Source organism: Pezoporus wallicus, unplaced genomic scaffold, assembly GCF_028554395.1.
Source record: "Pezoporus wallicus isolate ANWC-B61680 ecotype Strahan unplaced genomic scaffold, APGP_CSIRO_Pwel_v1 contig_5767, whole genome shotgun sequence".
Classification (NCBI taxonomy): domain Eukaryota; kingdom Metazoa; phylum Chordata; class Aves; order Psittaciformes; family Psittacidae; genus Pezoporus; species Pezoporus wallicus.
The window spans coordinates 9,328,429-9,353,897 of NW_026640599.1; the positions used below are offsets into that span (position 1 = coordinate 9,328,429).

Sequence of the window (25,469 nt, forward strand, 5' to 3'; positions counted from 1 at the left end):
TTTGGCAGAACTGTAAAAAAATCCTTGTTGTTTTAATTGTAATAATATGACCGACTTGACATTCTTCTCAGGATTCTCCTGCCAATGGACCAAGAGGTCTTTTTGTGGGAGACCTTGTCACTAATCTGCAAGACTGCCCAGTTTATAATGTGGAAGACTGGAATTCCTGTCTGGGAGACATTTCAGAGAAGTCACAGATTGGCTACTGTGTAAGTGCAGCCACCCTACAGCAATTAAGTTTTCCAGCTAGAGGTATGACTTTAGGTGCTCTCTTCATTATTTTATATTGTAATTTTATCATGTCTTGATGACTGTTTTGAATGTAGGATATGTTGGTGAGGACAGTTTTCTCCTAAGTTGAGTCTGCTATCCTGTCTTCAGCATTTACCAATATGCCATTCTATTTTGTGAAACCTGAAAGTGAGGAAGAAGTAGGTAGAAGACAGAAGAATTTCTCTAGTCTTCCAGTCACCCTATACAAACATCCTTTATGACATGAATAATGAAATTTGCCTCTTTGAGATACTGCATAACTTGGTTATTAGCAGTAATAGATTTATCTCCTCTATTTTTAGTTCAGTTATGTGGATCAACTCAGTGATTTTTTACAGATGTAAATTCCACGTATTACCTTACTGCTTTGATCAGCATGACATTACAAATTGTATGGCTTAACCCAATGATGTGCTTTATTATGGTCACTTAGTCTGATCTGTCTCACTATGAGGGTTTTAAGTTTCATGTGCTTCTTCAGTCTAACAGTGTCTTTGCCCATAAACTTAGTTTTGTCTGGATTGCACATATTGCTTCTGCAAGTCAGTCTGTTTCCTTCTGTTTTCGTTTATACATTGGAGTGCTTGTTGCTGTAACAGTTCACCCCTTAGAAACAAAAAAACCCTGAACTGAACTAAACCAGAACTATAAACAAAAATTTAGTAGAACAAAAAAGAGCAGTCAAGTTAAATTGGCTGAATGTCTTGTGACATGCCCTAAAGCTCTCTAAAGTTTGTTTCACGCAAGCATCCATGGAAACTGAATTACAAAGACAAGGGGCTACTGAGAAAATAGGGCGAAATTTTCGGGAGTCTTAAGTGGCTGATGGCTGGCCTAGGCTTCAAACTTTTGCATTGCTCAGGAAAATAGTAAGGTCTGGTTTGTACTAAACAAAATCTATATGATGCTCTTCAGAGCTTTAAAACTATCACTGCGTTTGTTTCATCATGCTGAAGTAAATAGGGGGTAAGGCAGCTCGACTACCCATGTTTTTTAATGCATTATGGTTACATTGTGAGACCAAAAAGGTAATTTATCTTTCTAGTATGTAAGGAAAGTAATCTTACAACTGGAATATTTAAACAAGATAAAAATAAGTATTTAAACAGGAAACTAGTGAAGTATGGGTAAGATCCTGCTTTTGGAGAGCTAGCAGTTTGGATTATCCTTCTCAAGAGGAGGGCAACTTTGACACATGCTTTCAGCTGGGCAGGGATGGCAAGGAAGAATCAATTCTTAGATGCTGTAGGCAACTGTAGATGCTCTGATTCTGCTGTTCTCTGAAATGCAATTTCAAAGTTATGAATAATAAAATTGCATATTCTGCAACTGAAATAGTCTTGTTAGGTTGAAATACTAGAAACTTAATACTGGAAACTCAATATTGCTTGCAAGCTTGGTTGCTGTACTGTGTTAGCAGCCCACTGTCCCACTGCTGCATTCTAATCAGACCAGTCTGTCTGCATTTTCAGAGTCATAAAGCCTCCAGCAGTGAGAAATATTCCTCCTAAATTAAGTGAACTCTGTTCAATCTCTAGGAGCTGTCATTTGTCAAAATCTTGACAGTTCACAACTTGACATAAATACTGAATATTAGTGAAAATGTATCTAGCAAATGGACCCTATCTACTTGACCATAAAACAAATGGAGAGTAAACTATTTGAGTATGCAGCTAGACCGAAAACAGTGCCCCAAGGTCCTTCTTGAAATTAAAAAAAATGTTTTCAATGTAGTTCATAAGGAAACTAGTTTCATGGTAATTCACTGTTCAAAAATACGTATTTTCTCAAGGGAGGTGTGTTGCCTACCAGAGGCTCAGATCAGGGATGCTGCAGAGAGGCTGCCTTCTCTAGTAAGCCCCACTGACTATTACCCACTTCTAATCATCCATGTGGGTGGTAGTGATATAGACAGTAGCCTGGAGAACAGTAAGAAGGACTACAGAGCCCTGGGAGAGGTGGTAAGGGGCTCTGGAGCTCAGATAGTCTTTTCATCAATTCTCCAGGATAAAGGGGAGGACCTTAAAAAGGCTAGGAGGATTGGCAAGGTTAGTAAATGGTTAGAACAGTGGTGCCATAGTCAAGGGTTTGGGTATTTAGAACACGGGACTCTATATGGGAGCCCAGGTCTACTGGAAGCTGGTGGAGCTGGTCTGAGCGCAGTTGTGGAGCTGGTCTAAGAAGAGCAGTTTTGGTAGGAAGCTTGCCAGGCTGGTCAAGGCAGCTTTAAACTAGATGTGTTGGGGGAGGGGGGCATCATTCCATCCCAACACACCCAGTCAGTTGCCAGCACCTATAATAAATATTCAGAGCGATGTACGGATATTTCAGCCACTCCAGCCAATGAGCTGGCTTCATTTGGAGCTCGGCTCAGATGCCTCTATACAAATGCCTGTAGCATGGGGAACAAACAAGAGGAATTAGAGATGTGTGCACATCTACGGGGGTATGATATAACAGGCATCACAGAAACATGGTGGGATGGCTCCTATGAGTGGAGTGCTGGAATGGAAGGTTACAGGCTCTTTAGGAAAGACAGGCCCGGCAGACAGGAAGGTAGAGTTGCTATTTATGTTAAGGATAGGCTGGAGAGCATGGAACTCTGTCTGGGGACAGGTGAGCAGTTAACAGAGAGTTTGTAGATCAGAGTTCAGAGTTAAAGGGAGAACAGCGATGGGGGACATTACTGTGGGGATCTGTTACAGACCGCCTGATCAAGGAGAACCTGCAGATGAAGCACTCAACAGACAGATAGGAAAAGCCTCACGTTCACAGGACCTTGTTCTCATGGGGGACTTCAACCACCCTGATATCTGTTGGAGGGACAGCGCAGCCCAGCACAAGCAATCCAGGAGGTTCCTCGATTGTGTAGAAGACAACTTCCTTCTGCAAGTAATAGAGGAGCCAACAAGGAGAGGTGCCATGCTTGACCTCGTGCTCACCAACAGGGAAGGGCTTATTGGAAACGTGACGCTCCAGGGCAGCCTTGGTTGCAGCGATCATGAGATGCTCGAATTTGAGATCTTCAGGACAGTGAGAAGAGTGTGCAGCAAGCTCACTGCCCTGAACTTCAAGAGAGCAGACTTTGGCCTCTTCAGGAACCTGCTTAGTAAGGTTCCATGGGATATAGCTCTAGAGGGCAGAGGGGCCCAAGACTCTTGGTTGATATTCAAGGATCACCTGCTGCAAGCTCAGGAGTGTTGCATCCCAACTAGAAGGAAGTGCAGCAGGAGGGCCAGGAGACCTCCTTGGATGGATAAGGAGCTCCTGAGGAAAATTGAAATGAAAAAAGAGACTTATAAAAGGTGGAAGCAAGGATAGGCAGCCTGGGAAGAATACATGGATGTTGTCTGGGAAGATGGGGACCAGGTTAGGAAATCTAAGGCCCGGTTAGAATTAAACTTGGCTAAGGATGTGAAAGATAACAGGAAGGGATTCTATAGCTACATTGCAAATAAAAGACTCGGGATGATGTGGGCCCTCTCCAGAAGCTATCAGGAGAACTGGCTACACAGAATTTGGAGAAGGCTGAGGTTCTGAATGACTTCTTTGCCTCGGTCTTCACTGGCAAAGGCTCTGACCAAACCACCCAAGTCTTGGAAGGCAGATGCAGGGACTGTGAGAATTAAGACCTTGAGCCCACTGTAGGAGAGGATCTGGTTTGATACCATCTTAAGAACCTGAAGGTACACAAGTGCATGGGACCTGGGGTCCTGAAGGAGCTGGAGAATGAAATTGCTAAGCCACTGTCCATCATATTTGAAAAATCATGGCAGTCAGGTGAAGTTCCCAACAACTGGAAAAAGGGAAATATAACCCCCATTTTCAAGAAGGGGAAAATGGATGACCCAGGGAATTACAGACCAGTCAGTCTCACCTCTGTGCCTGGCAAAATCTTGGAGCAGATTCTCCTGGAAGGCATGCTAAGGCACATGAAAAACAACAAGGTGCTTGGTGACAGCCAGCATGGCTTCACGAATGGGAAATCCTGACTGACCAATTTGGTGGCCTTCTATGATGGGGCTACGGAACTGATGGACAGGGGTAGAGCAGTTGATGTCATCTACCTGGACTTGTGTAAAGTGTTCAACACTGTCCCACAGAGCATCCTCGTCTCTAAATTGGAGAGACATCAATTTGATGGGTGGACCACTCGGTGGATAAAGAACTGGCTGGATGGCCGCACACAAATAGTTGTGGTCAATGGCTCAATGTCCGTCTGGAGACCAGTAACGAGTGGTGTCCCTCAGGGATCGGTGTTGGGACCGGTCTTGTTCAACGTCTTTGTTGCTGACATGGACAGTGGGATTGAGTGCGCCCTCAGCAAGTTTGCCGATGACACCAAGCTGTGTGGTTCGGTTGATATGCTGGAGGGAAGGAATGCCATCCAGAGGGACCTTGACATGCTTGTGAGGTGGGCTGATGCCAAGCTCATGAAGTTTAACCATGCCAAGTGCAAGGTCCTACACCTGGGTGGGAGCAACCCCAGGCACAGCTACAGGTTGGGCAGAGAAGAGATTCAGAGCAGCCCTGAGGAGAAGGACTTGGGGGTGTTGGTTGATGAGAAAATGAACATGAGCCGGCTTCAGTGTGCACTCGCAGCCCAGAAAACCAACCGTATCCTGGGCTGCATCAAAAGGATCATGACCAGCAGGTCGAAGGAGGTGATCCTGCCCCTCTACTCTGCTCTTGTGAGACCTCACTTGGAGTATTGTGTACAGTTCTGGTGTCCTCAACATAAAAAGGACATGGAACTGTTGGAACAAGTCCAGAGGAGGGCCAGGAGGATGATCAGGGGACTGGAGCACCTCCCGTATAAAGATAGGCTGAGGAAGTTGGGGCTGTTCAGCCTGGAGAAGAGAAGGCTGCCTGGAGACCGAAGGGAGTTTATGGGGATGCTGGGGAGGGACTCTGCATTAGGGACTGTAGTTACAGGACAAGGGGTAATGGGTTCAAACTTAAACAGGGGTAGTTTAGACTGGATATAAGGAAGAAGTTCTTTCCTGTTAGGGTGGTGAGGCACTTGAATGGGTTGCCCAAGGAGGTTGTGAACGTTCCATCCGTGGCAGTGTTCAAGGCCAGGTTGGACGAGGCCTTGGGTGAGATGGTTTAGTATGAGGTGTCCCTGCCCATGTCAGGGGGGGTGGAACTTGATCTTAAGGTCCTTTCCAACCCTAACTATTCTATTCACTGCTCCAGCATTCAAGGCTTAGAAAGCTTTCAAAATTTGAATCTTGTAAAGGCTTTAATGTTTTTAATAAGGATATTTTGAGTGTTGGTTTTTTCCACAGCCAGCCAGTGAAATTGGTACAGTAGCAGCTAACAGATTGTCTTAATGCAACCTTAATGCAAGTTGAGGGCAACAGATAGAAGTATTTTGTAACTTGTCATGCTTAGAACACTGCAGTGGTAGATCCCCAATATCTCAAGGGAATTTATTAAGATGAAAAAATCAGTATGTGACATGGTGAAATCAGGTGACATTCATACATGTAAGTCGTGAAGCTTACTCTTAGTTATGACTGAACCACAGCTAGGCTGTGTGAATTGCTATGATTCTTCAGTGCCACAGAATGATTGTTTTACTTGATGCAGACTGATTTGTTTTCAGGAAGTTGCTAGAATGTTCATCATTTGCTCTTTGTCTGTGTTCTTTAGTCTATAGAAGACTCGATGGCACAGTTGAATGTTGTAGTAACAACAGCCTCACAGACATTTGCTTTTCCTATAGCAATAACTTGGACAGCCAACTGGTAAGTTATGTAAACTGCTAATTTTTATTTTTTTTTAATATGAAATTACTTAAATTAAATTACTAATATTTACCAACATTTATGCAGCATACTTCAGTGTTTAAGAGTATCTACAGTTTTGTAGTAAGGGGGTGTGTGTGTAAGTGTATGTTATTCTCCCCATCTAGAGCTTTAAAAAGCCAAAATAGTAGAAATTATTTTTCCCATGACCATTCAGGAATTCTCTGGAAGAATCAGAAAAGATCTTATATCCCTCATTCCTTTAGGCAGAAAGACCTCTCTCCTATTTTCACCACTGAATGCGGAGTATTAGTGAGATAAACAACTTTTGAGAACGTGAAATTGCTTATTTTGGTGCTTCAGTCTTAAAGGTACTGAGCACTACAGGCTAAGCAAAGCACTGGATTATGTGTTCAGTTATCTGAAGCCAGCAGGTCTGGTCACTGGGATAAAACTAAAAACATGGAAGAGAAGGTCCTAGGGATTGCCCAGTTTCTCAAATCAGAGCCTCTATTTGATTCCTTTTTCACCATATTGATTTTCTTGTGACATGTGGAACCCTATAAAGTTTGTCAGCAGGATTTTGACTTACTCTCTTCAAGACGCAGAAAAGTTTATTAAAGTACATGATCCAGATTGACAGTGATGGAATCTTTCTAACAGTTCTCTTTACAAGAAAAAGCACAAGGATCAACTGTGTAAACTTTTCTACACATACCAGTTCATCATTGTTCTGAAGATTTGTGATAAATACCTAAAGAAAGGGAAATAAATCAGTTCCTACATCTGCTATGTTTACAGTTTCTACAGTGGTAAACTTCCAACTCCAGGGTGGTTTTGTTGTGTTTAGCCACTAAGAATTGAGCCTAGAGCAGCAGTTCATTTGAAATATATCCATGGCTGGTAACATCCTGCAGTTCAGCAAAATTTGATAAATCACTACCCCACTGAGTTTTGACATCCTTAAGCTCATGACGACTTCTTAGGAGCAGAAAAGAAATAAAAGCATCCAGAAGCCTATGACTTTCAAGTGTCCTTAGACAGGCTGTGGGGTTTTGAACAATTATTTTAAACAGTCTTTGCAGTGCTATACAGCAGTATTTGAAAGTGTGCCCTCTTCTGCTTATTAGAATAGACAGAGCTTGTATTAAAGTTAATGGAGAGTGTCTGACACTCATGCATCTATAGGGAGTGTAACTATCGGGCTAAAAAGGCAGAAAATCCTTTTTTTTTTTTTTTTTTCCCTAAGGCAAGCAGTAGATGAAGAACTTTCCTTGCTTGTGTTTAAGAACAAAAGGAAAACTGTCACTGAGCTTTAACGAGAGACATGAGGGAGGAAAACAATTTCCTGTTCCTTTCTGCTATACTCTCTTTTGGCCTGTGGGGAGCAAGAAAGATCTGGTCTTTCAGCCTGCAGAGTGAAACAGCTGAGAATGGTTTCTTAGCTGCCCCACAGCTGGTAGGTTTGTTTGCTGAACATAAGGTTTTTGTCAGCCAAATAAGGTTTCATAAGGTTTTTGTCAGCCAAATAAGGTTTTAAATCAATGAAGACTAAAACTTTTTGAACAGTTAGTTACTCGTATGTTGATGCAGGTTCTGTTCATTAAAAATCACTGACTTGTGTTTAGATGCCTTGATTTTTTTTGTAGTGCATGTGTGTACATTTTTTAAAACAGCTTTTACTCTGGTACATGTGCACAGCCTCTTTTTCACATTCCACCAAAAATGGAATGACAGGTTGAGTATGTGTCACGTAGAGGTTCTGATGGATTTGACAAAACCCAAAAAAAATAAGATTTCAGCTGTTCATGGGCTGGTAGTGTATCAGTGAGGCACTTCCTTTGCTTTAAAAAGGAGTATGTGGTACTTTTTATTTTGATCTGTTGGAAAATGCCTTTACATTTTATAAACTTTTAAAATTCCCTTTGCAGTATTCCTGTCTGCCAGCACGAAAAGTTATCGAATCCAGCAAAGTTTGTCGAACCAATGTGGACTGCCAGAAAGACTTTGTTCCTAGTTTTTGTGTGACTCCTTCTTTAGAGAACCAAACAAGGCTAATCAGGGTAAAACATCCACCCCATATTGACATGCTGTATGTAGGACACCCCATGCATCTTCAGTATACAGGTTGGTATTATTTATTAAAATGGTTCAACAAAAAAAGATTTATATTGTGGTTTATTTTGTCTGGCTGCTTGTACAAGGTTTTGGGGCGCTTGTCAGTTAACTTGTTTAATGCAGAATCCATTTCTTGTCAGCCAGTTGAGAGACATGGACTGCTCAGGCCTAAAATGAAATGTGCACAGTGCAATGAGTTACAAAGGTAATAGAAACCGTATGTGAGATGGTTGGTCTGTTTAGGGTGTTTTTTTTTTCAGAAGAGTCTGAAAGGGCTATTTCTATAACAGATCTCACTCAGGTTAGTCATGGGAACCAGTCACCTACATTTTCCTAACACATAAACTTCTCAGAATGATACTGTAAAATCTCTAGGGCATCTTACTCTTAAGACTTTGCCTGGAATATTGGCATGACTGCTTACATCACACCTAATATCCCAAATGTCTGTGACAGATTCCCATAACTACCAATTCACAAGTACAGTCACAACATATTTTTTTCCTGATTATTTTTTTGAGTACTCTAAATTAAGTAACATGTTACAGTTTAGTTTCTGACTGACTTTGAAATGGACTGTCTCTCCTTTAGGCAAGTTTATATTCTTGAGCCAGGTAGAGTAAAAAGTAATTCTGCTCTTTGAGCAAGCATGGGAAGAAAGAACAAACACATCAACATCCCTACTTCATAGCTTGAGTGGCGTGTTGAAAATTAGCTTTAGATGGGCTTAAAAAAGCATGAAGCATTAAACTGTTGTCTGTTCCTGTGTGGAACCTGTCTGTTCCTCACAGACAGCTATACCTCGCAGGGGGAGATTTTGCTTCAGACATCTTGAAGTACTTCCTTAACAAAGCATGGTATTTTTCTGACTTAAGTACAAAAGTGCTTTTGAAACAGTAATGAAATCTGGTAGTGTAAATCCATTAGCATTATTGCATAAACATATGTTCAGTTATTCTGTCAGTCATCTTTCTGTGCTGGTCATATTTTTAAGCCCAAAATATGATCACTTCACTTGTTATTTCTGCTCTCTTGCCATTTAGGAGGAAAATGTTGTTCACCTGTGTATCATTAGCACACAGTTATATATTTGGTGGCATCTATTCCAAATGCAGCAGCAAATTTTAAGAATAGAGTTTGATAATTATTGTAAGTTCCCTTCCTTGGTCTCTAACAATACAAACTTTAGGTGCTCTGGAGCAACTGATATTGTTCTCTTTTCCAATATGTTGGAGTGATGGAGTTTTAGTCACTGTTTCCTATTGAACCTGCAAAACAGTTGAACCTGTAAGTCTTTGAGAACTCAGAAAAGAATGTTATTTGATCTGAATAGGTAGTTTTACTTTAAGAAGTTACTGTGTGAAAATGCAATTTACGGTATATTTACAGGAATATAATTCTAAAGTGATTTACTGTACCCTGGGAATTGCATATTGGATGTGTTAATTTCAAGGCTAGAAGCTTGACTTCATTGCAGACTTTGCTGTGAATGCAACCTATGCACTGTGTTCGTCTTAGAAAAGAAACAGAGCTAAAATTATAGGATCCTGGCTTGGGCAGCAGGTAGTCTACTGTACTATCATAAAGTCCCATGTATTCCAATGAAACAGCTTCTAAATATTTCAGACTTAACTTTGCACTGTACAACACTGGCTTTGGACCAACAGGTTTGTTGTTGTTTTTTTTTTCTTTTTCCCCCAAATATGACTAATCAGAATGTGGTAACCATTTTTATTACAGTTAAGAAAGGAAAATAATTTCTTCCTCTATTGTGTGTGTGATTTTTGAAACAGTGAATGCATTTTAGTGAAAGGAAAATAATTTCTTCCTTTACTGCGTGAATTTTGAAACAGGAATATGTTTTAGTGAAATGTTTTATGCTTTAATGCGATCTTTCTACCTGCAGGAAACATTACCTTTTAGAGTGATGCTACATTTAACACACAGCCTAATATGGGAATTGCACTAGTGTGTACTATGACTTTACTTTCTCTAGAAATGTCACTACAGTAATGTTTGAAAAACATTCTAAGATTACTGCATGTATTATTTTCTACTTAGGTTTGTACTGTTGTCATGATAGTCCTGCTATATGGAGAAGAAGTAATTATTTCATATTTTTTCATTTGAAACTAGCTTCCAGACATAGTGTTTCAAAAAAGCAAAACGAAACACAACCACAAAAAAAAAACAAAACCCAAACAAAAAAAAAAAAAAAAAACAATAAAACAATCCTGTAAAGAAACGAACTTACACTGCTGGAGATTTGGCCAAAACTAAAACAGAAGAAATGATTAGGAATACATATTGTTTAGGACGGACACATTAATTAATCCATTCTAATAGCCTTCTCTCATAGTACCAATGTAATTAAATGTAAACTCATACTGTATGTTTAATTTGTGGAATTACTCAATACTTTTAGACTTTTACTGCAGGCCAGTTATGTTCTAGAGCCTTTCCCTGTGTTGGACAGGTGACATGTAAGATTGAAATGGAGAGCCCTGTCATTATTGCCATTCAACACTGCAGTGTTTCTTCTTTATTTTGTGAGGGTTTTTATTCCTTCATGTAACTTCTGCTGTTACAAAATCATGGCATCCTTCTCTGGGCCTTGTTGGTTAAGAAGAATACGGTGACTAACATTCGCACTTGGAATTTACACTGTTTGAGGGAAGATCATACCCTGAATGTTCCTGTATCTGCATTGCCCATCAAGGATCAAAACCTGCATTTCCTTCAGGAAAAGAAGATGGAACTTACTTAGAAGATAATTTCCCCAAACTGGACAAGTCTCCTACTTCTGTTCTATCCAAATCTTCTAAAAAAAACCAAAAAACACTTCCTAGCTTTGGGGAGTTTTTTTGATCAATAACAGCCTTAACCCTGATGGAGGGTCTGTCTGCTGCAGTGTGGTTTCTCAGTATTTCCATGCTTGTTTTCCCTTATTGCTGAAGATGATCCTGCTTTGCTTTCAACCTGTATTTAAGGGATTGCATGTTCTGGAGACTACACAGAAATAATCTCATGCCATACTGTCCCTCTCCTCCATAGCATCCATGCTTTTTTTTTAAAAGCTCTTTGGTCAACCTAGTCTCCAAATCACTTCTAATTAAAGTTGTGTCCCTTGTGCATTCTTCTCAATATTTGTGAACACTATCTAGTATTAGCTGACAAAAGAAATGTTAATTCCAGGTCAAAGAATTGCTTAATTGGAGTGGGAAAACAATGACTATTTTGTTTCACGCAGCCTCATTGCTGTTCACCTCTTCCCAGCAATGTCTTTTGAAGACAAGGCTGGAGAATATAATTTCTGTAATCCTTGCGTTATTTGTTGAAGGGCAGATTTGCCTGCTGTCACTAGGTTTGATCCATTACAGCCACTAAATTCATTCATTGGCTCATATTACAATGTCTAGAGCTCAGTCCAGTATCTTCCTGAAGAGTTTTTTTGAGTTTTGGGTATTGCTTCGGCAGCAAGGTTTGGAGTTTAGATCCATGTCTAGCAGCTGTCAGTGACAACAAGAAGGGAAAGAGATGAGTGATCCATTCTCAATGTAGGAATTTCAATCCATTCAGGTTCAGGATGGTAACTTGTAAGTGGCCATTAGGTGTTTGTCAAGAGGCAGTCAAGCTTTGAAATTACAGTATACTGCCTTTTGAAGCCTTTGAATACAGTGGCTGCCTCAGCCATTTTGCTATTTTGGCTCTTGAACAAGAGGTCTGATCAGATGTTCTGATGCCAGCCTTCAGCTTGATGAGTTGTTTTCTTTGGATGTCACTTGACTTGGATGCCTCTGACTTTCTGAACTGGAAGGTGTCCAGAATTTCTGTCTATTATGTTCTTCACTTAGTAGTCCAACAGACTTATTTTCTCTCAGTTCCCCTAAATCAAAGGTCTTTCTTAAGCTAAGGTAAATGAGGGAACATGATTTTCAAGTTGTCTTGGCATAGCTGTGGCAAGTTTGGTGTTGGAAAGTTCTCTGCTTGTTGCCACACCAAACCATTCTTTTTTTGAGACTCCTTTCCAAATATCTCCATCCTATGGTGTGCTTGCTGGTTGGACTCATCACAAGGGGCTTTATTATCAGAAGAAAATGTGTTTATTTGACTGAATGGACCAGTTCTCTGCCAGTAGAACCTTTGGAACTACTTTCTCCTCATCTTTGTTCCAATGTCTTTGAATTACTTATTGAACCTGAAGAAATCTGGTTCTCGCTCTTAGCTAAGATATATTTAAGAGCACTTTCGGTATGTTACTAGTGCTCTGAGTTTCCCAGTATTCTCTTAGCCTATGGTTTTACAATTTCTCAAGGAGTGGATTAAATTGTTCCTTTTCCAAGGGATGTTTGTATTGAGTGGGATTTGAACTCTCCCTTTCACATATATCCGTGGAGATGGTATTTCTTTTCCTAAAACTTTTCCCCAGGCTATTAGGGAAAATTCAGGCCATTGCTCCTGGCCTCAATTCACATCCAGAGCTTTTCTTTAGGGACAGAGTGACTATTGTTGATACTGTGCAAGATCATCCTTAAGGTGATTTTCTAATTCTGCCTTAATTTACTGGTACCTCTTCCTTTTGGGGATAAGACTCTGCTATACTATGAGTGGAGCCTTCTAGAAGGAAAGATGTCTTTCTTACAGCTGTCACGGAACTAAGGTTTTCAAATGGTCCCTGAGGCTGGCAAACGGAGACTGCTGTTTACGTTGAAAGACTGTGTCAAGACTTTTTATGAGACAACACAGATGGAGCATCCCCGTACTAAGAGAGTGCACTCCATGAGGCCTCAAGCTACCTCAGTTTTCTTTGAGGAGTCTCTCTTAAACATTTGACATACAGTCAGCTGAAGCTTCAAAGAAGTTACAGTACTAAATAAGTGTTTCAAGGTCATATGGTGCTTGACACTGCAATTTTCCAGTTAGAATTTATATGAAAGATGCTGAGTCCTGCCTCACAGCTTTTTATTACTAAGTTCTATCTTGGAGTCACAGTCACTCACCTGAAGACAGAAAAAGAAGCAACTTATGTGCTGGCTAACTGGTGTTGTGTAGTGCAGCTGTGCACATAGAATGGTTTGGGCTGGAAGGGACCTTAAAGATCATCTAGTTTCAACCCCCTTGCCATGGGCTGGGACACCTTTCAGTAGACCAGGTTGCTTCAAGCCCCATTCAGCCTGGCCTTGAACACTGCCGGGGATGGGGCAGCCACATGATCTCCTAGCTGTCACTTTCTGAGAGTGACTGCAGAATTCTGCACCCTGTCTGCCCCCACTCTTCTACACCATGAGCTCAGCCTCACGTCAAGGGGTCTTTTGCAGGTATTGCAAGAAAATTTTCTGGCCTTCCGAGAAAGTACATGTGTGCACCCACAGTATGAATGTATACATGTGGGCTGCATATGTTGGGAAAAGTCTGGTAGCTATAATCTTTATATGTTTTTCTTTGAAAAGGACTTGAATTACACAGTGTGGTCTTTATGACTGCAGATGTCTGGTTGCCTCTGAAAATGCATATCTTAGATCTGCTTTCACTGAAATCATGCTAATTGTGTTTTGTGGAGGGACTTTACTATGATAGTGACCATGTTTAAGAAATATACTTAGGTTGGTTATTCATCCTTGAAGAAATGTCATTTCAGATCTGATTTTTCTGCAAAATTATAATCTAAAATTCATAATTTATAATCCTGGAATGACTGTTCATGTTTTGTGTATCTTTGTTTTTCCATTTCAGTAAGTCTCAGCAGTTTTGTACCACGACAAAACTTTCTAAGCATCGATCTGCCTGTGGTGATAGAGACATTTTGCAAGTATCCTTTGAAGTATGTTTGTTCTTTTAAGGCAAGAAGAGCACTGTTTAGAATTTGGTGAACCAGCAAAATTTCAGTTGGATATCATTTTAGACAGGATGTCTGAAACATTTCTGTAGAGTTTTGACATCTTTATCCCTTTTCTGCATTGATTATTGTCTGTGTGCCAAGCTCAATATGAAATGTCTCACTTTCTTGTGCTTAGTAGGATATTTTTGGTCAGTACTGTCTTTGACTCTTTTCTTGAGGGTGAGTCTTTACAGCTCTGACAAGAAAGTCAAAGTAAGCCTGAATTTACAGCAGGATAAATGAGATGTTATTGCTAGCTTTGGTATGTTGGATTTTTATAATTTTTTTGAGTCATTATACTGAACTAAATAACAGTGTATGGTTATTTTGGTTTTGTTTTATTCAACAGAAAAGAAAAAATCAGGATCATAATTCAGTTAAAACATGCTTATTAGTGAACAATATGATACATATATGCATAAAGATCAGTAGGCTTGAATATGGCTAATCTAAGAACCCTTAGCTTTAGAAATGGAAATGTTTATGAGTGGCTATAGAACAATTGAACAGTGTAGTTCAATGTAGTCCATAAAAACTGGAGTTAAGATGCTATAGATGCTCCCCTTTTCTAGAAACACACCAAGGTTCATGCTGACCCAGCTGTTTTCTGAGTCTTATGTCTTCTTCTCCGGCTGTAACAGGATGGAGGTGAGTATTACACTTAGCAAGCTTTTACCAATAAATAGAAATATTCTACCCTTTCCTTACTGTCACATGCACATGCATGCACAGAAATCCACTCAACTTTTCTGGCTAAGAGGTAAGTAGAAGAGAGAGGCCAGATTTCCAGTTATATTCTAGGCGTTTACTTACTCCAGCGAGGGAGTGTTTTGGAAAATATCTCTAATCATTATGTCATACTTAGGTCATAGGTTTAGAATACCTTCTTACTTCAGGCGTGGTGTCAGAGCTATAACCTTCCTCCAAAACCACACAAAACAAGAGAGGAAGATGGGCAATGTTAAGTGTGGCTTTGTTGTCTCCTGCTTTCATCTGAGTCGTAAAGACTGCAGGTTGTTTTAAGTATCCAAACCTAGTGCTTAAAAATAGATGAATCTATAAAGGCAATTCTCTGAGCTAGGTGTATTATGGGGTAAAACTCATTATATAATTTCTGTGAAACAGAATGGCAGCTAAGAAATATAACTCTGAGATGTTTCTGCATATTACAAAGATAAACTATGTTTTGTATTTTTATTTTTTTTTAACTTTTTATTGAAAATTATTTGTGAACCTTAACTAATGTCAAACAGGTGCCTCATTTCATTGTCTGGAGCACTGGCAGTTATCAATGCTGTACCCTGCTTTGCTTTGGATGGTCAGTGGATATTAAATTCATTCCTGGAAGCCACTCTGAGCTCCCTGATTGTAGAGAAACAAAACAGAGAGCTTATTGGATTTTTAATTTTGCTTGCTGGTAGTGCACTTTTGGCTGCCAATGTTGCACTGGGACTTTGGATGGTGACAGCACGATAGAACATTGGATACCTTTCCATCAGTTCTCAAAGTACACAGAAATAATGAATCCATTGGCCTTTTAAAACTTGTTCAGTGCTGAGATTGAAATAATTCCCTTAAAATGACACTGAAACAACGAGTGGTGGCTGCTGTTTTAATGTAAAGCTATACAATCTTGTGCCTGTGGTTATGGGAAATCTAATAGAAAGAAGTATGATCCTTTTTATATACCGTTTTAAGCACTGTGCTAATCTTAGATTGCATTGTAAAGATCCACAGGAAAAAGCCTGAGAATTAATTCAGATCTCAAAGTGAGGGAATTATTTGGCCTCAAACATTTGTAAAGTGGGATTAAAAAACACTTAGGTTTTACTTTACAAGCTGAATAATTGTCAGAAAATCAGTGTGAGCTCTGATCACTTCTCAGTCAGCATAGTCTTGAGTGTCTTGTTTTGGGTTTTTTTAATCTGGTATTTTACCAGACTGGACTCTGAGAAGCCCCAAAGTCTGGTCTCAAAATGGTGAAAAGCTCAGTAGTTGCTTACCATGTGGTAATGAGGAGAGAAAGTCCATATGGGTTAGTATCTTTCCTTTTCAGCTGGCCAAAATGACTGGAAGCATGTTGTCCTCAGGATGTAGATGAGAAGTGTCAGCATCTGTTAAGAATGAAGCAGGTGGGAGGGTAACAAAGCCCACATGACTGTGTTTCTTACAAATTCAGTTGTATAATATCATATGCAGCTGAAGACTTTTTAAAGGCAATATTTGTCAGCAATAGCTACAAAATAATTGGAATTTAGTTTCTGAGTGCTGAAGTATTCTGTGCACAGTTATTCGTTAAGTGATGTGTTGTTTACTCAGAAAAATAATATTGTTATTATTAAACTAGACCTGTTTACAGTTAAAAGTGAAACCTGTTGTTTTTATGGTGTTTGTCTCCTGATGCTATGCATGTAATATGTACAGTAACTCACTGATGGTTTTCTGTCTTTCAAACGGTTGTTTTACTTTGTTAGGATTCATTCTGTTCAAAGATAGCTAACAAAGATGTCTAGCTGAAGCTGGTCTCGGACTACAGTTTTTTAGAGGAAGAACATGATTGTGAATTGAACTACTTAAATGTTTAGCTTTGTTTTTGAAATGAATACTGACCATACCCTTCTTAAATGAACAGTAGTAGAACAGACAGTATTTTGCTGACTGAAGTGTCTGGCATACTTTGAAGCTCTCAAGTCTGAAATATTTTGTACCCAATAGAATTATATATTGACTGTTGTGTCCTCCTGTGATATATTGTCTTGTATAAATCAGGTGCAATCAGAGCTTGCCTCAATATATTCAAATATTAAAAAGAAAAAAATAAAAAGGCAAAAAAGCCTTAGTGTGGGAGCCTAAATATCTGAAATAGGAAAATTTTTAAAAATACCCTGCAACTTCTGCCTTGTACAGTGCTCCTTATAGAAGCCACTGCAGCTCAGAGTTCTTTACAGAAATGGCCTTTCCGTCAGGAACTGAAGTGGAAACTAAGCTCATGAATATTGGCCTGCAGGGACTACTGGAGCATTCATGACCAGCTTATATAGATGCTCTTGCCACCAGAGGTAAAAGCTTGGATAATTCTAAAAGTGGGGCTGAGCCCAGTTCTTGGTGCTACAGCATGGATACGTAACTATAATGTTTGCATTTGCCTGCTGATGTGCTATTGTATTTTTGCACAGTAGCCTTCACACTGAAGATGTATTCTTTTCTCGAGATGATGCAAGCAGTAGTGAGAGAGCAAGTTTGTTTGTTGTTGTGTTACTTTACTTACCTGTCCAGTGCTGTCACAGGCCAGGTGGTCCTCTTGGAGTTCACCTCTGTGAGGTGGCAGCCCCATGCCTCTCATTTTCAGTCATTTCAACCCAGGCATGTCAGCACAAATCCCAGTTAGGGTAAATTCTCCAGCCAATCCAGCATGAGTTGGTCCCTTTGGTGACAAAAGTCGCACAAAGTGCAAGAAAGGAAACACAAACTATCAGAAACTGCCAGCGGGCTTCTCTTTCTTTCAGAGACACCCTGAAAGTTTAACTCGTCATCAGTCCAGAAACATACAGGGGTTTCAGGGTAGCAGTTCTGATGGGCCACTCTGCTATATCTGTATGGACAGGAGGAATAGGAGCACCTGGCTCTGAGGCTATGTTCCAGAAGCCTGCTCACTCACCTAAGTGGCTGTTTACTAACCTGAGCTCTTTTTTTTGCATGGCTCTGTGCCACTTTTCTCTATCTCAGTGTCTTGTCCAGTCTACAGTGCACAAAATTAATTCGTACTTAGGAGTTTTAATGCAATTTAGTAAGACAGGGTATTTACTTTTCAAAACGGCTACTATTTATGTATCAGTGCTGTCTTACTATCTAAAACAACCACAAATGCGTCTGTGGTGATTTCTAAAATATTCTGTGGAAAACATTTCAGATTTGATGCTTTATATCTTTATTCATGATGGCTACAACTGCCTAGGAGAATCCTTTGGCATAGAACCCCACCTGGAGATGCAGGCAAGGGATTTAAAAAACAAAGTTTCTGAATTAACTTACAGGAGTTACATCTGCTACAATGAGGCTGGCAGGTTGTTCCTGGTTATTTAAAGTGCTGCCAAAACCGGATGTTTTATTAAAGGGAACTAAATCCAGTCTATTTTAATTTACACAATCACTGAAAGCCACAGTTCTACTAAGTAGAACTTCAGACTGTGTTTTCACCTCATAATCAAAATGGGTAGAGAAGGCATTGGTCATGGTTTTAGTAAAACACACTAATACACTGTAATGACCCTGGTTATCTTCTGTGTGAGAGAGAGTACTAGAAGTTTTTAAAAATAATTCCTGAGTCCATTTCTCCATGTGCTGGAGTTCTACTAAATAAGGGTTGATTTACATATATACAGGTGCTTTGAATCAAGACTTTAAGCAAACTGGGTATGAATGGTGACCCAGCACACTTTAGATTACGTCTGGGCAAAGGTAATAGTTAAGTTGGACCAGTCTGAAGAAACAGTTGTTGAGTGGATGCATTTCATTCTCTTGTAAGCCTAACATATGGATTACATTCTGATAAGCACGTACCATACATACAGCTACTGGGAGCAGTTTTGTTGGGTTCCTGTTTGTGTAGCAAGAGAGAACACAGAAGGACACAATGGGTTTTGTGTGTTGGATTTTTACTTGGAGTATTTGCAATGTTTCTTCTATTTATGTTTTTGTAAAAAATGAAGCCTTTCATTAAAATGAAATCTTTCCACATCTCGTTGTAATTAGCCCTTCAGAAAGATTCTGTATTCTTTAATACAGAATCCATCAATATAATTATAGGGCATATTGACTGAGTATAAAACAGAACACTCTTAAAGATTGGATGGATACTACTATTTATGTATATACTATGCATTTTAAATCTGTATCAGATGGAAAAAATAATGTCTAACATTGGGAACTGTTATATGTAGCTTTTACTTGAAAATTGCCAGAATTTCATGATTATAAGCAGTCATTGTTCTGACTTGTTTTTTTATGAGATATTTTTTATATCAGCAAAGACTTCTGCAGCATGTTTTGATAATGCATGATATGAGATGAAAATGGCAAAATTCTTAGCATGTGTGGTGTTGCACACTCTTTGCTAACTTAGGAAATTAAAACCATCTTGCTTCTGTACAAGTGAAATGAAGAGACTTCGCTAGAAAAAGTATAGGTGAACTTGTAGATTTGTCAGTCCAAATTTATGAGCCATGGTGGAAAGTCTATTAACTTATTATCTTTTTTATCTAGAATGAAACAGAAAACTGTATTGAGTCATTTTTTTCAGCGATGATGATTCTGTGTTTGTGTATATATGTGTGTACACATGCACACATGCATATAATAGATATGTACACAACTACAGTCTGTATTGCTGCTTTTTTCAGGCATAACTCAACAGCAGTCCTCTATAATGTGCAGTGTAGGGTTTTATTTTCTTTTCCTTCTCTCTATAAATTCCATGGCTTTCTTTGGATGTTAAAATGGCATCTATGTTTTTCTCCCATAACTGCTCTAACTTATTTATTAAGTGATGGACATAATGTAACCACAGCTGCATGAGTTTTGTTCAGCTGGTGTTTAAAATATGTTTCTTGCTTTCTGTGAGGCCTCAGCCACAAGTATAATAAACACAGATTTTCCAGGGCAGCTAAAAGAGGTCAACCTTAGAATCCATCACTCTCTAAATGCTGCTGTTTGTGCTGTTCTGAATGATAACTGGGATGAGTGAGACTAGTCAGAGTATACTGAAAAGTAATGTTTTCAGGACAGATGTCCCCATGGCAATCAGGGCATTTCAGCTTTCTTGAAATAAGGATATATTTTTGTTCAGTTTAGAATATCAACAATTAAAGTTCTCCCAATAGTTTCTTATATATTTTACACAGTGGCAAAGGATGACCTGTAGCAAATATTTTTCTAAATAAATTCTATGTCTTCTCTCTGTAAGATCTTAATTTGTATCTGGATATCATTTGTGGCAGATGAAGAAGGGTTATAAAGGTTTTTGTAGCATCATCTGTATTCAGCTCCTTTAAAAAGATGTAAATTAAACTCTAGAAATAGTTATTTACATATTCTATACACCTGCATTCAGACCAGTTTCTACAACCAGTCTTGCCTCAGCTTTGTTCTTGTGACCTTGTGAGTAAGGAAGCTGAATCTAACTCGGGTAAGACCCAACATTAGCAATTATTTTATACTCTCTTGATTCTGAACAATACCTATAGATTAGTTATTCAATGTGGCAGAGTTATCTGCAATACGTATCTTGTACTAATGCAGCATATGGGAAGCATTGTACTAGGGACTGCCAGAAAACAGCAGCTCTGTGACTCTTTCGTATTCCTTGGACTCATCCACTACGATCATGTGAAGAGCAGATGGCAGTGACTAAGGGCAGTGAAGAACCTGTTTATGGCAGCTTTATGAAGCCTTCACAGTGCTGACCTAGCGTGAAAGGACAGGAACAAAGAGCAGGATATGACACTGCAGTTCCATTCATTCCATTTACATTGGCATGAAGTGTGAAAAGAACTTGTAATTAACATTTCAGAGCATGCAGATATGTTTTCCAGCCCTTCACTGAATCATTCAGTGAGTGGTGGTCAAACTTTTGGGTTTTGTCACACTTTGTTCCACTCATAAATACGTGCTGAATAAGTGGTATGGGTAGCTGTAGCTTATTTAGAAAAATGGACTTTGATATTTCCCACCTCTACATGTTCATGTTGGTTTTTACAGCACCATAGTGTAGTTGACCTTCATTTGATATTAGTTTGAAAGTTTGGATGCTATTTCTAAGGTATCACTAGAGAAATAATCTAGTTTCTTCCTTCCCAAGTTGTTTGTTAATATTTTAAATTCCTCTTTTCCCTACATAACTTTGCTTTTATATTTCATATGGTCAGATGATCTTATCTGAAGCCTGTCAGTGGAATATGTATTGTTTTGAAATTCACTGTGGGGTTTTTTTCCTCTACATAGCCTTATTTTTCTCAGTGACTCACAGCTGTGGAATGTTAGATTTCTAGACCCTTTGTTCCCACTATGCATTGTTCATGATCGTGGGGTTTTGGATTTTTTTTAAAGAAAAAAAAAAAGAGAAAAAAAGGAAAGCTTCATTTTGAAAATGTCAGCTAACGAATATATAGAACACTTTGAATAATGTATTGTGGTTTTGTTTTTTTTCTCTATTTAATCAACCAAACAATAAGTATTGTTTTCGATGTGTGATAAATGTGTCCTGCAAATAAATTCATTGTTTGATTGTTAATGTGCTTGAATCTGTTTTTAAAAATAAGGTAAGGGTGACATAATTCCTTATTTGTGGCAATTACTATATTCTCTCAAATATTCTTATACCCTTCATGTGTAATTCATATTCTCTCCGGGTACTGACAAGATACCCCAAGGTACCATTATCCTTTCAGGATCTGACTACCCCCTCAAATTAATAATAACTATCACTTTACGTCCCCTTATTACCAATTTATCACAGTAATAGTTTGAGTTACAGTAGAAATACATCCAGACAGACACCTATACACTATTCTGAAGTAAGTTTGGTTTAGGCTAAATTTGTTTTAATGTGACTGAGGTACACAATGACTGCCTTTTTTAGAGGAGCAAATGCCTTTCTCTGGTCTTAGTTCCTATGTAATTCTTCTCTTACAGAGCTATGGACTTACGTTAGCTTGGTTTGTAGTGGAATATTTGACATGGGATACCATAGTCAAGATAAGTAGAACCACCTCTCTGGGTGTTAAGGCCAGCCCTGTGTGAAGAACTTAGGCAGATCTTTGAATGACATTAAGGTGATGTTATGTGTAACAACCTTTGATGTGTATACACAGGCCAGCCCAGAGCTGGGCACATATTCTGACTATATACACATATTCGGTGTGAGTTTACTTTGGTATCCAGATGCTACCTGTCACAGTGTTAGCATGGTGTAACCAGGTTGTTTAGCTTCATTTGAGAATGAAGCCTTATTGCTCTGTTCCTTGAGGAGGCTCATCTAGAGTCAGCCAGGTTATTTGTGCTGAGAACTAAATTGTCCTTTGTGGCTTATTGAACAAGCTGTTATTTTATACAAGCAGCGCTGTTTCAGCAAGCATGGCTTTGTTCCCAGATAAAAGATTACCATGAGAAAAAGGCACAAAGCACAGATCGGGCACACTGGCAGCATTTCTGAGAGAGGCAGCAGTGCAATTTTCCAAATACTTGCCTGAGATGGCACTTTTTTTTTCCTTTTTCCCCTCTTACTCATGTTAAAGGCAGAGACAACAGTTTGGGGTTCGGTTTTGGTTCTTGTTTTTAATGAAGCATTAAAGCTTGTAGGAGGGTCCCGAGGCTTTTCGGTTAATTTTGAAAATATTATCCCTTATTCCAATTAAGTATGTTCTGTAGTCTAGACTAAAATCAGGGATGTCTTAAAGGCATTTTGAGAGATGCTGCCTTAATCACTAATATAATTTCAGGGTAAGATTTGAAGAGAAATGCTGTATCTATGAATCTTACCGCTGGTAACTTTATAAACAAGGCTTAATATAATTCTTCCTCTGATCATACCAGTTTGAATCAGGAAGCTGGGGAAAAAAAAAAAAAGGAAAAAGCTCAACATCTTTAGTAGATGCATTCAACTCACTTAAATATTTAAGATTTTTATGAGCTTTTGATGTGAACTACCCAACGAAACACAATTTAAGGTTTGATTTTAATCTTACAGTGGTAAGCTGGGAGAATCCACAATATTCATGAAGTCTAAGCAGCAGTCACTCAGACAGATGTGGGTCTGGGGTTTACTTTGATGTTTAAGGCTCCAGTATTGTTGAAATAGAACTGGATGTTTTAACCAATTATGTATCTTATTCTCTAAATTTCTGATTAAAGCTACCTCTTTTTAGTTCTTTCCAGATATAGTAGTGGCTGAATACTCTGTTACTGCCACTTCTAACAGTCGTGAAAACACACGGTAGTACATCCTTTTTCCTTTCCCTTGAAAGGAATATTTCAACCAGAAAAGAATTTTTTTTTCCTTTTTTTTGTTAAATGTCATCCTTTCTACTTGCTATTGTATTACAAAAGTCTCTGTATCTTTTTCACAACTCAGTGAGGATCTCTATTAATGTATTACCAGATATCTTTTTTTAAGTGTAAATTCCTCTAAGCCTACTGAATTTGATTCAGTTACCCAGATAAGCATCTGGTGTGGTCTGAGATATCCTAAGGTGTTCTTCAGTTAATAAACTAACTTGGAACGACATTTTGAAGCTCATCTCATGTTGGTTTAGGTCTTAGGGTTTCTAAGACCTGCACATGGGGTTGGCAGATGTGAGTAAGTCCCTGTAGGAGATCAAAGACATTCTGGACCAGCAGCTGGATACTAGGCAAGGTACCTGAGGGCATTTTCTATCACACCGGATGCTTATATATGGGCAACAAATCAAGCCAGACTGACTCCTTTCCTTGCATTTATTTTCTTTTTGACTTAAGAATTAAAGTGGAATATGAGGCTTTTTCGAGTGAGTTTTATTTGACATAAAAATAAATCTAAGCTTGTCTGAGCTATACAAGTGCTATGCAAGCTGTTTTATAAAAGGCTAGCAGAATACATGTAATCTCCTCCTGCACTGGGCCTTAGGTCTGGAAGCAGCAGAAATGAGCATTGCTGCCTTACGTACAGCAAGAAAAAGGAGGGTTTATTTTACAAGGAAAATGCTATCTGCGTCTGGATGTGGAATGGTGGTAGCAGCAGTGTATAGATGTTCAGGAAGTGATGAAGAGGCACCAGGTGAGAGGACTGTAGTTATCTTGGCCAGCTGCCACAGCTGTGTACGATTGTTCTCTTTTTCTCCTTGCAAAGAAATGCCGAGACAGTTAGAAAGGGGACAAAATCAGGGAAGGAGCATGATGGAGAGAGGTGGTTTGTTCATTTACAAAATCTATTTTTCTATCTTGACATATTTATAGAGCTGACCTACAAATAAAGCTAATAATGTTCCATCATGGGTGGAAACATCCAATGTAGTAAGATCAGAGATGCAATAAGAGCTTGTACTTCTAGATGGCAGTTCAGGGCATTCAGGCCTTGGAGTCATGTCCCTTCTCCCTGTTTAAGGATCAGGCCTGATCTTACTTTCAGTTAGTCTGGATGTGAAGTCAGAACTTTCTCCCTGTTTCCACATTCCGCCTTCAGCACAAGTTGATTCCACAGATGCAATTACTAAGAAAAATTAATCAATCCATTTTTACAGTGTTTTGCCCATTGGCTTTGTTTTCATTCCTGCAGCTATTTGAATAACTAGCAGGAACTAGGCCAAACCACCTGTGTCTCTATCATCGCTGCAAAATCAACAAAGACAGATTATGAACGTTCATTATAAACCACAAATTCCTGGGTACTTACCACTGGTTATACCGACAAGCTCCTTTTTTTTTTTTCCTCCACTGTGGCTGTTTACCACTCTATTAGATGATAGAAGTAATTCCCTGGAAATGCTCTGTGAGGTGTTTGCAAAGCTCAACGTGCTGCAGCACTGAAGGGAAAAATGGGCAAAACACAGCTTGTATAGTATGCTTTTCACAACTAGACAAAATTCACTGTTTCATTTACAAGACCGGTGCAGATAAGTTATTATTTTGTCATCTATGAAGGCTTTGGTTATTTTTGCATGATTCATCTTCAAACCATGGAAAGTTACTCCTAAGGAGAGCACTTCAGTAGTTAACCTAACTGGCCTCTGCATACTGCTTTAACTGCAACTATATGTAACTGAACCAGAAGTTAAAATACTGCTGTAATAGTTGTGAAAACTTCAACATATTACCAAGCAGTATATTTTCATAAATGTGCAGAAACCTATTGTTCACTCGTGACTTTACCTAACTGGAAACTGCACTATTTTTTTACCCTTTATTTTTTACCTTGACATGAAAACGCCAAAAGCAATTGTGAAAGAAAACATCACAGCTTTCACTTACAGGGTTCCTTAGAGTGGCTCACTTTTAGCATGTGTGAATGAGTGTGTAAAAATTAAACCGCATCATTTAACGAAGTGATATTAAATGTGATACTGAATGTGATAAATCACTCTGTTCTCATATATGTGATTCTCCAGTTCATTTCTCATGATCAATACTAAGTCAAATGCAAGTGCAAGGCAGATTATTTGCATGAGCTATTATAGCTGTGCAGTGCACCTGAAGGTGTTAAGGTTGCAGCCAAACCAGGAGTCCAGGTGGTGAGCCTAGTTTATCACAGAAACAGGGGAAAAAAATCTAGATAGTGAATGTAGCTGATTAAGGAGTCATGAACCCAAACTTATCATACTCTGATGTAAAAGAGCATAAAGAATAAAAAAAATGAATGGTCATGAGGGTTTAAAAAATACATTATTAATTATAAATAAGTAAATAACTTGAAAAAATGA

General features: G+C 39.0%; 1 protein-coding gene across 3 annotated transcripts in view; it reads left to right on the forward strand.

Moving 5' to 3' along the window:
* MBTPS2 (membrane bound transcription factor peptidase, site 2) overlaps positions 1–21,310 on the forward strand; it is a 43,137-nt gene extending 21,827 nt beyond the window's left edge. The window contains exons 7-12 of one of the 3 annotated variants that reach the window (XM_057419595.1): positions 72–252; positions 5,932–6,026; positions 7,958–8,153; positions 13,878–13,953; positions 15,276–15,340; positions 20,320–21,310. In XM_057419595.1, coding sequence (XP_057275578.1) covers positions 72–252; positions 5,932–6,026; positions 7,958–8,153; positions 13,878–13,953; positions 15,276–15,340; positions 20,320–20,369 — 663 coding nt within the window. In that variant the 3' untranslated portion in view covers positions 20,370–21,310. Of the gene's footprint in view, positions 1–71; positions 253–5,931; positions 6,027–7,957; positions 8,154–13,877; positions 13,954–15,275; positions 16,311–20,319 lie in introns of those variants that run through there. The other 2 variants (XM_057419594.1, XM_057419596.1) reach the window with 2 other exon arrangements.
* The last annotated feature ends 4,159 nt before the right edge of the window (positions 21,311–25,469 follow it).